General features: G+C 45.3%; 1 protein-coding gene across 3 annotated transcripts in view; it reads right to left on the bottom strand.

Annotated features, from left to right (window-relative positions):
* Positions 1–15,593, bottom strand: part of FOCAD (focadhesin) — a 311,722-nt gene that overhangs the window by 197,970 nt on the left and 98,159 nt on the right. For all 3 annotated transcript variants that reach the window (XM_088472585.1, XM_088472586.1, XM_088472587.1), the window contains exon 6: positions 9,298–9,399. In XM_088472585.1, coding sequence (XP_088328711.1) covers positions 9,298–9,399 — 102 coding nt within the window. The remainder of the gene's footprint in view (positions 1–9,297; positions 9,400–15,593) is intronic.

Below are 15,593 nucleotides of genomic sequence, written 5' to 3'. Positions count from 1 at the left end.
AACATTTGACAAAGGCATGTGTTCAGCTACACTCATATGTTCCAAATGGTCTGGAAATAGGAACCATTGATCTTTGTGTTATTACTGTGTGTGATTTCTTCATAATATGTTGCAAATACACACCAGAATTACATGCAAAAATACATATTTGCAAAATCTATGCTAAGGTCAATCAATTGAACGTTCTACATACAGTTAACATGGCAGCATATTAGTACTTGGGAGTGTGAGTAGTTTTTCTGGACTCCCAAGTGCTGCCTAATGAAAAGGGTGCTCAGAGAATCAATCTGTAAAGGTTAAATGGCTGTCAACCTCGCCAGGATCTGGTCCACAGAGATTTGTAAACAATGTTTTATAAAGATGATGGATTACACATTGGTAGCATCATTTGTGCAATGATTAGTGACAGCATAAATTACTGTGGCTCCTTAGCATATCTGCCAGTAGGTGATATTTCATATGACTTCAGTGATGCTCAATAAAAATGAGGTGATTGGTATGTTTAACAACTGAAATAAAAATCATGTTCGAAACCCAGTACATGCAAAAAAGATAAAAATAAATTAGACATTAACTGAACTTTACATAGTGTTTAATCAACAATTTGTGCATGAAATCGTGATTTTTGTTTGTATCTGTGACGTACAGTATATCTGCTCTAACTATTTAATGATAACTGGATAAGGTGCATACACACGAGACGATATCTTTGAACGATATGAACAACAATATCGTTCAACGATATATCGTTCATATCGTTCAGTGTGTATGCAATGAACGACCAACGATGCGCACTCGCGCTGGACGATAACGATATCGTCCATCCTCCATGCATGCAGGCCAACCTGGACGATATTGTTCATTTTCCATATGGGAGAACTATCATTGGTCATTGATGATATCTTTGGTGTGTGGATGAATAATATCGTTCATCCAGCACACCGGGAATTTCAAGGGAGATCGTTCAGCGATATCGTTCGCTGAACAGAATGTCCTGTGTGAACCCAGCATTAGATATACTCAGATTATAATGTAAATTAACAGTGCTTGCCAATTTCCCTCAGCAACAAGAGGGTTTTATCTGTCCTCCTATCCAGCACTGCATTACACATATTATATACTAATACTAAACGCAGAAAGCCAAAACCGATGAGTCTCTCCATAATGAGCCAATATAAGGCAGCAGGAAATGTTTTAAGGTTTAAATGAAACAAAAAACAAGAGATATGGTAAGAACTTACCTTTGTTATCTCTGTTTCTACGAAGTCCATAGGGTCCACAGGGTTGACCTTGGGGTATAGGTTGGGAACCAAATCCGGGCACCACGCAGTTAAAGCTTTTAGCTCCCAGGATGCACTTGGGTCCACTCTCCCTATAACCCCACCCCCAGCCAGAGGCACCTCAGTTTGTAAGTAGCCAAAGGCCGGAGGAGGAGAAAAAAAAGAGAGAAAACTGGAACACTCGATAACCATACTCACAGAAATGGGAGACGGAAAACCGGTGACCAGTCACACAGCCCATTTGAAGCCAGGTGCGTCAGGGCGGGCGGCCTGTGGACCCTATGGACTTCGTAGAAACAGAGATAACAAACGTAAGTTCTTACCATATCTCTTGTTTTCTACTTCAGGGTCCATAGGGGGTCCACAGGGTTGACTTGGGGATGTCCCAAAGCAGTTCAACCAAGGGAGGGGACGCTCCTGTGCTGAGAGGAGAATCCGCCGCCAAAAAGAAAGCATCCTGAGAGGCAAAGGAAAACAATGCAGAAGACCACGTGGCCACCTAGTAAGGCAAAACAGCCAAGGCGCCACAGCGAGCCACCCACGAGGGTTACATGGCCAGAGAAAAAACAAGCAGCAACAACAGAAAGACCTACCCATGGGTAGGCCCCTGAAGAAGACATACGAGGCCGTCCAGCCAACATATGGCCATAGGCCGGCCATCCTTTCCTGTTAAAACCAGAAATCTCAGACCACCAATAAGGAGTCCGATTTCCGTCAGGAACTTGAATGGATCACATAAATCCACAGAGGCCGGACCACAGTCAATGAGGCCACACCAGCCGAGGGGACTGGGGACTGAATGGCGCACCATAAGTTCCAGAATAATATGGAACCTGAAAATCACTAAGAAGAAACACAGGGTGAGAGCAACTCACACCCTGACAAAATGCCCTCCAGAAGAGGGAGCCACATGAGAACTCTCCCAATTCCGACACTCACCTGGTTGATATAAACTCCCTGATAGAAAGAGAGAAAGCCAAAGCAATAGACCATGTAATGGCTATCACAACCAGCGGTTCCATTAACTTTCCCCGAAATTAACGAAGAACCACTCCTAACTCCCAAGGAGTCCCTAGGGAGGACAAATGGAGGCATAATCCAGAAAACACTCCAAAGGATGAACTGGATATCAGAGCGGAGCAATTCCATAACCTAATCATACTGACAGTGTAGAGATCTGCACTGTCAGGAAGGCCAGGCCGAGGGTGAAACCCAAGCCAGCCGGAAGGAATGCCAGAATATCTGGAAATCCTGGACACCAGAGGATCGTATCGATAGGTATAATACCATAAGAATTATGGCTGCCACAGTTTGTGGTAGGTCCCAGCAAAAGCTGATCCATGTGCTCCAATCATTCCAACGATGACAAAGCCATGGAAGCCGTAAGACCACTGTAGGGACGTAGTCAAAGACAAATGACCCAGGTCCAAGGCAAACCCCAGGACCCTGAGACAACAGGTCTGGGTAGTGAAGCATCAGGAATGGAGTATCGATGGAGAGACTCCGAAAAACCAAGTACCCCTGACATCTGGGGCAATCAGGAGCCACCAGCAGGAAAGGATCTCTGTCTCGATTGAAACACTTCCCTCGAGGAAGAATGGAGACTGGAGAACACAGGTACGCAAATTGGAAGAACCCCTTCACTGACAAAGAGTCACTGAAGGTTGCTTCAGAATCCCCAGAGTTGGACTGTAACACCATAGTGTGATAGAGTCAGAAGGCCATGAGTGTCACCTCAGGAGGGCCCCCCCCCTGCTCACCAGGAGATGAAACCTCTCTTGGGGAAGAGACTAGTCCCCGGGATGCACGTCGTAACGGCTGAGGACTCCCGCTTCCCAATGGAGAGCACCTGAAATGAACACTGTCGAGATGGTCGGGAGGAGACCCTCAGACAATGTCCGAATGTATGACATACCTGACATTGCCACCCAACGAACAGTATTGCTAAAAAGGAAGCCACTGTTCTGACCCTGTCGGACTGAACTTTTTCAGGTTCACCGGGAAACAAGGGCTATGCCAAAGTGAAGGCCCAAGACAGGCTAAAGTTCCAACAAGTTAATTGACAGGGTGGAATCGACAGACATCCAATTGCACTGAAATGGATGCGAACCAGACACTGTCCTTAGCAAAGAATACCCTGGACGAGATGGTCATGGTCACCCGAAAAGGGACAGACTTGCCTCCGGGGAGAGCAGCATCATTTGAACAGTGATCAGACAGAAAAAAAACTTGTTCCATCTGGAGATAAGCCAATTATGGAAAGGCCTGGAATGGAACTAAGCCCATTCCACCCTTCCAAAGGCAGACACTGAATAGTGGACCATGCATCCCAGAGTGCAAAGACATATGTCGACTGCGCAGACATCCATGTACTCCTAATGGAAGAGTGGAGATGCCGTCTTACGCCAGAAGAATTCTCAGATTCTGAGAATCCAGCAGGGCTCCTAGGTGAAGAATACCCAGAGAGGGATGCAGGGAGGACTTTTTCCCCATTGATTAAACTTCTGCACCCTGAAGAAGCCACAGTCAACCTGACCCGGCTGTAAAGTACCCCGGTGATCCTGCTAAGAGCAGGAGGCCATCCAGGTACAGGAGCATTGGGATATACTGAACAGAAGAACTGTCAGAAAATCCAAAACGCTGGTAAACCCCTGTGGGGCTGAGAACAGTCCCAACAGGCAGAACCCGAAAACCGTAAGTGCTGTGATACAGCAAACCTCAGTCCATGCTGAGGCAAGGTCTCTGTAAGTGCCCGTAGGCACGCGTCCTGTATATCCAGTGATACCATAAAGTCCCCAGGTTCCAAACATAGTATGATGGAGCATAGGGATTGCCTCCTGAGCCCAGGTAGCTTTAGGAACTGGTTCAGGGAATTGAGACAGAGAATAGGCCAAAGAGGACCATTCAGCCACCGCACCAGAAAGAAAGCAGAACAACCAGTCCCTCGCTGAGAAAGTGGGGATAGCCCAATTAGCTCCGCTTACCCCAACAACTGTATAGCTTTCTGGATTCGTAAGGCCCTGTTCGGGTCCGAATAAGGGCCTGCGTACCATCACATGGAAATAGGCCGCCTGAGCAAAGAGAGGGCGTACCCTCCTACCCACGTAGCCGCGGCAACTAGACACTAGTACCGGGCGAACTGAGAAAATCACAATCTCCCAGTGGTAGGCCTGTCTCGTCATGCTGACGATATATCCGTAGGTTCAGAAGCAGGATCGGCTGGCAGTCCAGGCCTGCTCGGTTGAAGAAACAGACCTTTAGGCTGACCCAGAGGACAAAAAGACTTAATAGACTTAGTCTGAGGCCCTGTAGTGGGCATAGCTGAAGGCGGGAAATTTGTACTGCCACTGTCAAGGTCAGGACCCAACAAGATCTACCCTATAGATGGTATCTGCACCTCTGCATTCCCAGAGCGCAGCCATAGGGTATTACGGAGGATACCGTCGCAGCCGGAACTCTGAAAGTTAGGAGACTGGTATCCAATATAGGCATGTCCACCTATGACAACTGCATATATTACATGAGTGACCAAATACATTTGAACCCCAGACGTGTTGGTGGGGAAAAAACATTACAAATGCATCAGCTCAGTATGCAATAGTATTAACCAACCATGCTATAGCCATGGTAGGATGGGTAACAACCCCTGAAAGCGAGTATACTGATCTCAGGCAGAGTTACCACCTACGGATCAGAAGAATCCGACCACGCAGGAATGGGATGCATAGTAACGTCTGTAATCTGACGAGTAACACGCCCATCCACCCCATGGAGGGGCTCGTGATGACCCTCAGGGAATTTGGGACAGGAGGCCAAACACTGTTGTAATACCTCATAACTGACAACAGCCAGAGTCCCGCCATGCGATCCCCCCGCTAGTCAGCAACAGGGAACCAGAAGGCACACAATACTGAGGGTGTATGATACAGGTGCAGGTCAACATTCACTCTAACCAGAATGGACCTGCCACCAGCCCAAAGCAGGGATAATAATACTTGAAATAGGCTTCCCCCCGTGTAAGAGGGAAAGAGCCCAAAACAGTATCCAGTTCATGCAGAGCCAACTGGGAAGTAACCACAGGGCGTCAACCACGCCAATTTGCGTTTCGTAGAAACGACATCCACCCAGGGTGGCCGTGGGAATCCCTGCAAGGGGAATGACAGACTATGGTGGCACCAGGGGGATCTCATATACTGCGAAAACCCCCTGCAGGGAGCAGTAGTCTGTGTCACAGGGGAAGAGTGCAAGAAACTGCGAGATACCCTGAGATGAAAAGGGCATTATGGTGAAGTAACCCCCAGGTGAGGTACAACAATGGGGCCCACCCGGCGATCCGCAATTGAGAGGATCCCGAGAAAACAAACCTCCCAAGGGGGTCGTGAAAGGGGCCGGCACCAGATGACGCCACACACAGAACCCTTTATGAAACAAATCCTCCGCACTAACACCTGCAGCACATGACTTGCAGGATAGCAAAAATGGGTGCAGTATAACGCTCTATCTCCTGGTCAAACATATCTGACCAATCTTGGCGGAAATATCAAGCAGTGTTATACTGGACCTGACTGATGCTAAAATTAGCCGCAGGGACCCATTTTCAGCGTATGCAACACACAGTTCCAACGAAAATGTGGCAACGTGCAGCACGCAACAGTATGTGACAAACCTCACAAATATCAACGAGTATATAAATGTGAGGTCTCAGAACCACCCTAAGTACAGCTGTATTAGGGCAGATAAGGAAAAGGGATAGATATACACTGACAGGTGAGAGAATTAAATACAGACAGTCAGCACTAGCATAAGTCACATACCATGCAGATATATACATATATACATAAACATGTCATATAATATACTGCACTATTACACTGCATTCAACTTACCCAGATTCAGTGTCTGGGAAGGCTACAGCGCTGTGTACACTGACCTGATGGTGAGGTACGCAAGGGGACTGGACTCACTGCCATCTCCGGAGCTCTGCTGCTGCACCACAAGAAAATGGCCGCTGGAGACCTCAGAAGAAGCGTGGCCCGCGGAGGAAGCAGCTCAGCGACGCCAGACTATACACATCCTGAAAGGCGCGCTGAGCTGAGGGGAGGAGCCGCTGTAACAGGGAAAGCTTCCTCCCCTGGCCGGCTATTAACCTCCCGGGACGCCGGCTCCCAGCGCCGATCAGTAAGTCCCTGGTGGTCTAGTGGACACACGGGGTATGGGGGGCCCGCCGCCACTGCCGGCGCCTCCGGTCTGTCCCCGGAGACCGGAGGCACAGGACTGCATATTAAATGCGCGGATCACCGCAAGCGGTGATCCGTGACCTTACCTGCTCCCCGTAGATCCGGCAGCAGTCCTGGGCGCCCGCAGAGTCCGGCTAGTACAGACTCTGGGGTCCCGCTGAGATCCCCAGATCTGTACTGGCGTCTCAGCACCGGCGGGGTGACGGAGCGGCAGCTTAGACGTCCTATGGACAGTCCGACGCTGCCGCTCTGAAAGTCCAAAGTAAAAATAAAAAAACTCTGTACTTAGAAAAAATAAAGCTTAGGGGCTGTTAATCAGCTCCCCACTGCACTAAACGGTGACCCGACTCCGGCCGGGCACAACTTAAACTGAGGTGCCTCTGGCTGGGGGTGGGGTTATAGGGAGAGTGGACCCAAGTGCATCCTGGGAGCTAAAGGCTTTAACTGCGTGGTGCCCGGATTTGGTTCCCAACCTATACCCCAAGGTCAACCCTGTGGACCCCCTATGGACCCTGAAGTAGAAATAAATAAATACAGAAAGAAGATTTTAAGTTAAGTACTCAGGTCACTTTGGAGGTTCTTCTACAACTTCCAGAAATTGCTCTTTTACATTATTTTCCCTTATCAGTACAAGCCCACAACAAATATGTTATTGGACATATCCTTATAGCTACAAGAGCGGCCTTAGCACAATATTGGAAAAGACCTGATCCTCCTCTTTTATCGAAAATAATATCCAATGTCCAAAGACGTTTTGAAATGGAAACCTTCGGGTTTAAAATACTCCACTTCTACCTCAACTCCACTGATTAAATGGTCCTCTTGGTCTGATTTTTATGGTTCTCAGGAAGTTTCTAAGAAGGCTTCAACTAAAGTTGCCTCTACTCAATTTCCCCCGGTTACACCAGAATATTTTTTATATTTTATATTTCCTATTTATTATTTCTATTCATTCACACCTAGGGGTATATTGTTCCCATATACTTTTTTTCTTAGCAACTGTTTATTTTTGGGTAAACTTAAGTATACTTTAGTAGGGGCGTGTGCATTTTATTTTTATTTTAACCTCCCTCTTTTCCGTCCCTCCCTGTGAGTATTATCTTTTCCCTTCCTTCATTCGTTTATTTCCTTATTTATTTATCGTTTTTGTTTTGTATTACATAATGTGTTGCAGATTAGGGAATCATATTGTGTATAATATATATATATATATATATATATATATATATATATATTGTGTATGATCTGAAATTTCAAATTTCTCTCTCTAATAAAAATTATTTGAGTTAAAAATAAATACACACCACAGCACCACTTCTCAATGGTTAATGGTTTGCAGCCTTTCCATGCAATATCCATGTTTTAATAAAGAATTTTAATTTTTGGGTTGTGAAGGATATTAGTCATCATCTCCAGCTGGTTACTGTACCAAATCCTATTTAGGCAATGAGGTTAATTATTAGGTTGTTTTCCAAAGCTAGCTGAGATAACAAGTGATATGTTTAAGAAAAAACTGGGAGAGGGAGGAATATCCAAGTATAAATTTGGATATTCAGATTCTTACAATCACTCAAAAAAAGACTTGGCTCTAAGGCAGTGGTTTCCAACCCGTAGCTCGCAGTCTTAAGTTTGGTAGCTCGCCTAGCTGCAGTACTGTCGTGTCAACTATGAGCCCACTAGGTGGAAGTGACCTCTGATGCATGCTCCCCTGCGGGTGGAGCCACAGGGAACAGAGTCAAGTGATCGCCATAGCCTCTATAATCACCTGACGTGCTTCTTTACCACAGTGGAGCGGCACAATACGTGAAAAAACACAGCGAGTGACTCCTGCCCAGCCCTCCCGGAAAATCACAGAGCAGCCCTACCTATATCTTTTGCTCCTCTACTGCACGTACTGTACCTCCTTGGAGCCGATGGTAATTAACAGTGAAATGTGTCGGTTCTTAAACTTTATTTACAAATTGCAACAATATCACAGTATTAATTACATGCATTGTTGTTTTCTATTAAACATTTTTTTCATTTTCATTAAATGACCTTCAATTGTTTGGTTATTAGCCAGATTTTTTTTCTTCTATAATTTTAGTAGCTCTTCAGGAGGTATAATTTGTCTCAAGTAGTTCACACCCCAATTAAGGTTGGCTACCACTGCTCTAAGGCAAGTCCCCTGCAGAGCCAGCCCTCAATCAGGCATTGGAGACATCCGTGCTGACTTTGCATGTATTCTCAGGAAGCCATGTATTCCCGGATTTCTTTCCAGTCATCATAATTTAGGGATTTATTTACGAAGCGTCGGGTTCTAAAATACGGTGATTCTGATCGTGTTTATGCCTGAAATTTAAAAGGGCAATGATTTTACTAGCAAAACAGCTTTTAAATTTTGGGCATAAACACAATAGGAAGCACCAGCTTTTAGACGCTGCAAATAAACCCCTTAGTGTGTCTCCCAGATCCATCTCCCACGGTACCGCATGGGGATCTTTAAGTGGAAGCACACTGAGTTTAAGCATTGTATCTAAAGTAGACAAGTCCCTTTGCTGATGTTTGTCTCAAGTACAGAGACTCTGATATGTTATTAGGTTTAAATGTAAATTGATCTCTAATCTTTTTATGGGAATGTCTCAGTTGAAAGATTGAAAAGAAGTTCTTCTGGGGATCTTAACAATCTTTTACCTTGGCAAACGTTGGGGAGATGGGTATCATTATATGATATATTATATATAACATATGCTTTCAGATCTTTGTTATGCAAGGAGGATGGCAAGTATAGATGTCATTACCTATCTAAGCAGCACGGAAGGACAGCAGAGACCTGCTGCAGAAGGACCGGCCAGCAGTTGGGTCTGTTTTCCAGCATGCTGATAAATGGATGTGGAGGGTTCCTGAAACGAAAAAGATTTTCAGAAGAAGCAAAATAATCATAGCTTGAACAATACTATTTAGGTATCTGACTGTATGTACAACACTCTCATAGCCATTATAAACAATGTGTCACTATGTAGGTATATTAGGTAGGTAGGTATATTATTTGTTACATATATTAAGACAACAATCTTGAAACACACACACACACACACTATATATATATATATATATATATATATATACACACATACATACATACATACATACATAACACACACACACACACACACACACACACACGAATATGTTGAAACACAGATGCATCACTATTTGAAAAAGAGATACCAGTCACAAGGCCTATAAAAAATTAATTGGGCATGATAATAAAAACAAGATTTCAGGTCACTTCTGACAGCAACAGTGACAAATAATTGTGACCTATAGATACTCACATAGGCACTAGAAAGAAAGTAACAAACCCTTGAAGCTGGGTTGCAACTTTCTTAATAAATAAACCACCTTATACTTTTTATTTCGCTTTATGTGTATAAAATTTAATTAATAGGAAAAAGCATCTTTTTCCACGTAGTGCATATAATATGGTGTACAGTTACCCCCCTATTCAAACAGATGCAAGTACAAGCAGCAACATGGCATGGTGCACTCAGATTTCAGGGTCCTGAAACCTATGTAAAACACATGTGAGCATGGTTCGACATATGCGTAACCACCTTTGTAACTTTTAGGAAAGTGATGACGAGTTATTATTTTAATTGCATTTCTGTGATATTTAGACATTTCTTTGTAAATTTTTCTATGTTCAAATCTAGCAGACACTAATAGATTAGAAAGCAAGTACTTATTTATCATTCAGATGATAAAGTTAACTAAACCTAAAATACGGGATGCAATCGGGAAGCCGGCTGTCATAAGCCGACAGCCGGCTTCCCGACTGCTTTATCCCGGTGAGGGTTAAATGACAGGCGTCTAAATCTAGACGCCTGTCATTTTTCCAACGCCGGGTGCCGCGAGCGGACACCCGCGGGGGGGGGTCACCGCAGGTTTAGGGCTCCCGGGGGGGACTTAGGGTTTGGCACCCCTCCCGGGAGGGTTAGGCTAGGGGGAGGGAGGGTTAGGGTTAGGCACCCCCGGGGGGGAGGTTAGGGTCCACCCCGGGGGACTTAGGTTTAGGCAGCGGGGAAGGGGGGGTTAGGTTTAGGCACTTAGAGGGGGGATTATGGTTAGGCACAGGGGGGGAGGTTAAGGTTAGGCACCCCTAAGGAGGGTTAGGGGGTTAGGTTAGGTTAGTAAGTACTCACCTATGGACGATCGGGATTTCAAGTGCTGTCGGGCTGCCGCTGCCAGGATCTCTTCATTTGCCTGCCTGGCGCTGCCAGGATTCGAACTCCCGGCCATGAGGCCGGCGGTATTTCATACCACTTCCCTAAAATACCTATTGCTTCAATTCTCAGACAGACTCTCACAGATAGAAACCTGTGTAGAGTACAACTGTTGGCAAAGTGTCCTATATCACAACTTAATGGAAACAAATTATTGAAAGTCCACATTTTATAAAAAAAAAAATGGTAAACATTAAAAAAACAACAAAAAAGTATTTCATCCTAGAGGGTATTCACTCTAGAGCAGGGGTGGTAAACCTTTTTTCTGCCAAGGGCCATTTTGATATATATAACATTATTCGCGGGCCCAGTGCAGGCCACGCCCTCTTCGTGTGACTTCACACAGGGCAGAGCTACAATCGCAGGTGATTACGGCAATGTCCGGAGCATCCTGAGGATGCTCCGGGGAGCTGTAAGGGCAGCGGTGTGACTGTCTGAAGCTTCCTAAGGACGTTCCAGGCAGTACTGCTGCATAGATTCTGGCTGCAGGGTGCCATTCTAGGCACCCTGCTAGCCAGATGACGCTAGCAGAAGATAGCTCCGAGGGCCAGACCAAATGATTCTGCAGGCCTTAAACGGCCCCCGGCCTGAGGTTCCCCATCCCTGCTCTAGAGAAATACACTCCCTGATGTCCAGGTAGTAATTCTGGAAAAAACAGATGAGCACTGTTTTTTTCTTACTGGTAATATATGGAGTTACACCTTAGTTTTTGAAAATATTATCAGCATTACACGATTCTGTGCCCCAAACCAGCCTTTTATTTATTTTTATGTTTATGTGATTTATCCGTCTCTGTAAGGTGGAATCTAAAATATACTTTGAGATTAACAACAGGCATATTTAAGGCAATTATTGTTTATATACACAGTACATCTGCGCTGTGGGATTTTTTTTAAATATATTTTTTAAAAAGCTTCACTAATATACTACACTAGAAAGCGTCATTTGTCTCTAATGTATCCTTGTTTAGATTTATATAGAGCATTTATTTGAACAAGGATTGATAGTTGCGTTCTGCGACCGGAGGGGACTTCCGGCCGGTGGTACGCATGAGCCGAGTGTTCGCGTTACTTCCGGCTTCTCTGTTTAGTGTGCTGGAATTGGCGTGCAGCATGTAGCAGATGCTGGGACCCGTGTTTATTGTTTGTGCTTTCAGTTGAGTAGACTGATACAGGTGGGAGGGTTGGGGGAGGAGCCAGGTGGGTATGTTAGTCTGCACGGGCTTCAGTACCGATGTGCTGCCCCTGGAAAAAGGTGGCGGTGTGCACCAAAACAGACGTCGGGCGATAGGGTTACCGGTCCTCTGCCTCAGTTCCTCTTTTTTTATGATGGCTATTCGATAAGTATACAGAGCCTCTTTCATTATGCACTTTTGCACTTTGTTTGGACTGATGGCTGATGGAATACACATTGATATTGATGCTATATTTCTGGTGTGCTGACCGTCTTTTACTGGACTATATGTTATTGATTTATCTTATCTATACGCATTGACAACAAGATCTTCAACCTGCCGCCATAAAAATGTTTCAGACAAATCCCACAAATATATTTATCTCTCTCTCCTGCTGCTTCTATTAGCTGGTGACATATCACCAAATCCAGGCCCAACCCACATACCACACCCATAACGAACTATGAATCCGGCTAACCTCATAAACATTGCATGCCTCCCTTCACCCTCCAACTAAAATGTGCCTTATGGAATGCACGCTCTGTCTGTAATAAACTAACATCCATCCATGACCTCTTTATTTCAACTAACCTCAGCCTTCTGGCAATAACAGAAACATTGCTCAAACAATCAGACACTGTCTCCTCTGCTGCACTTTCACATGGTGGCCTACACTTCTCACATTGTAAAGGAGGTGGAGTTGGAATATTACTGTCCCAATCTTTCAATACACAGTTCTCCCACAGGTACCTTCACTCACACTTAGGGCCTGATTCAGAGCCGGACCAGAGCGCTCGCTCTGAATCAGGGCCCTCCTCCATTAAAGTTGGAGCGTCCTCCTGGACGCTCGTATAGCTGTGGGTGACCACCCACAGCATATACGAGCGTCCAAACAGATGGTCGCGATGGTCTTGACCATCGCGACCATCGGACTTGCGACGGAGACCCTGCGGTAGGGTCTCCCTGCCGCAAGCTCTGGAGTGATTTTGGCTCTATCACTAGTGATGTCAGTGGGCCGGCTTCAGACGGTAGGCGTTCCCATGGGAACGCCTCCGTCTGGCAGGCACGCCCCCGGCAGGCGCACCAAAGGGGGCGTGCTGTCAGTCACCATCGACAGCACGCCCCCTTTGGTGCGAGACCCGCGGGGAACATCGACCCACTTGCGAGCGTACTGCCACTTGCGAGTGGGTCTGAATCACCCCCTTACATCATTTGAAGTACATTCTATCAGGACTTTCACCCCTTTCTCTCTGTGCATTGCTGCTATCTATCGCCTGGGCCACCGCAACAATTTCTGGAACAATTTGCTGCCTGGCTCCCTCACTTCCAATCCTCAGACATCGCCACCATCGTTATGGGTGATTTCAATATCCCCATTAACAGTCCACAATCTCCTCATGCCTCCAGACTACTCTCTTTAACCCTCCTCTCTTGGCCTCTCCAAATGGACTGACCCCTCTACTCATCAGGAGGGCCACTGCCTTGATCTTGCATTCACCAGCTCAGTTTCCTATTTCACTAATGCTCCTTTCCATCTCCCAGATCACAACCTTATCACCTGCACACTCTCCTCCATTACATCAATGTCATTGAAATCAACCAAACCTCCTAAAATCTGAAATATTAATGCTATTAACTTTCAACAACTATCTACCTCTCTACAACAACAACTCTCTCCAATTTCTACATTCACTTCTCCTGAGACTGCTGCATCACACCTAAACCAGATTCTAGTAAAAGCCCTCGATGAAGTAGCTCCAGCTACCCATCACACACCATGTAGACTTAGACGTCAACTGTGGCATTCTAACTTAACAAGGCATCTACAAAAACTCTCACGTAAATTAGAACGTCAGTGGTGCAAGTCTCGTACTCCAAGTGACTTCCTCACATATTAGACCATCTACAAATCAAATTGTACTGCTCTGGACATTGCCAAACATATCTCCAATCTCTAATCTCTGCTCAAGCCTCTAACCCCAAGCAACTTTTATTACATTTAAACTGCTACTTACCCCTCCCTCACCCAAGCCAACTGCTACTATCTGTGCACAAGATCTTGCTTCCTATTTCAAGGACAAGATTGATTAAATCCGAAATGAGATGGTATGCTCTTCCTCAGCTAGTGACCTGCTCAATTCCCTACCTGAACCCTCTGGCGCATTCTCTTCATTTGATCTCACAAACGAAGATGAAATATCTACACTCTTCTCATCCTCCTATATTACATCTCTTTTAGATCCTATACCCTCACAAATCAGTAAAGCTCTGTCTCCTGTGCTCATCCCAACTCTAACTAAAATCTGTAATCTCTCGCTCTCTACTGGCATCTTTCCATCACTGTTCAAGCATGCAGTGATTACGCCCATTCTAAAAAACTAAATTCTGACCCTAACACTCTCTCAAATTACCGACCTATCTCCCAGCTCCCATGCCCCTCCATGCTACTTGAGAGACTTGTCTACACCCGCCTCTCACACTTTCTTAACTCACGCAGCTTATTGGACCCTCTTCAGTTCGGCTTTCATTCCCAACACTCCACAGAGACAGCACTGACTAAGGTAGTAAATGATCTGGCCACTGCCAAGGCTAAAGGCCATTACTCACTCCTAATTCTTCTAGATCTCTCTGCTGCTTTCGACACTGTTGACCACTCTCTTCTCATACAAACACTACAATCCCTAGGTCTTAAGGATACAGCTATTTCTTGGTTCTCTTCCTACCTATCTGATCGCTCTTTTGCTGTTCGTTTTTCTGATTCTGCCTCCTCTTCGCTACCTCTGTCAGTTGGAGTGCCACAAAGCTCTGTCCTAGGTCCTCTACTATTCTCAATCTATACCACCTATCTTTGCAAACTAATCCGCTCTTTTGGATTTCAGTACCATCTGTATACGGATGACACTCAAATCTATCTATCTATCTTCTCCAGATTTTTCACCATCTGTATTAGTCAATGTCACTGAATGTCTTTCTGCCATTTCATCTTGGATGTCATCCCGCCACCTGAAACTTAATATTTCTAAAACAGAATTAATTATATTTCCACCGGCCAATAACAGTTACCAACCTGATCTCTATCACTGTTGATAACTCGACAATCCACCCTAGCTCGCTGCCTTGGTGGCATCCTTGACTCTGAACTGTCCTTTGTTCCCCACATTCAATCTGTCTCAAAATCATGTTACATACATCTAAAAAAACATATCCAAAATTTTACCATATCTCACACAAGACACTGCAAAAACTCTAATCCATGCACTTATTATTTCCCGCATTGACTACTGCAATAGCCTCCATACTGGTCTTCCCAAAAATAGGCTATCGCCATTACAATACATTATGAATGCAGCTGTGAGGCTTATCTTCATTGTCAAATGTTCATCGTCTGCTGCCCCACTCTGTCAGTCCCTCCATTGGTTGACGGTTTTCTACTGTATTCAGTACAAAATACTTTTACTTACACATAAGGCTATTAACCAAACCACACCAACATACATCTCTTCACTCATCTCAAAATATCTCCCAACCCGACTTCTCCGCTCAGCACAAGATCTGCGTCTCTCATCCCCACACATTACTTGCTCCCATTCACGGTTACAGGACTTTCCTCGGGCTGCACCCACTCTATGGAATGCCT

This window comes from Taudactylus pleione, unplaced genomic scaffold (genome assembly GCF_031769625.1).
Source record: "Taudactylus pleione unplaced genomic scaffold, aTauple2 ptg000127l, whole genome shotgun sequence".
NCBI lineage: Eukaryota > Metazoa > Chordata > Amphibia > Anura > Myobatrachidae > Taudactylus > Taudactylus pleione.
Note: the sequence above shows the minus strand (reverse complement) of the source record. Positions and strands in the feature narration are given on the sequence as shown.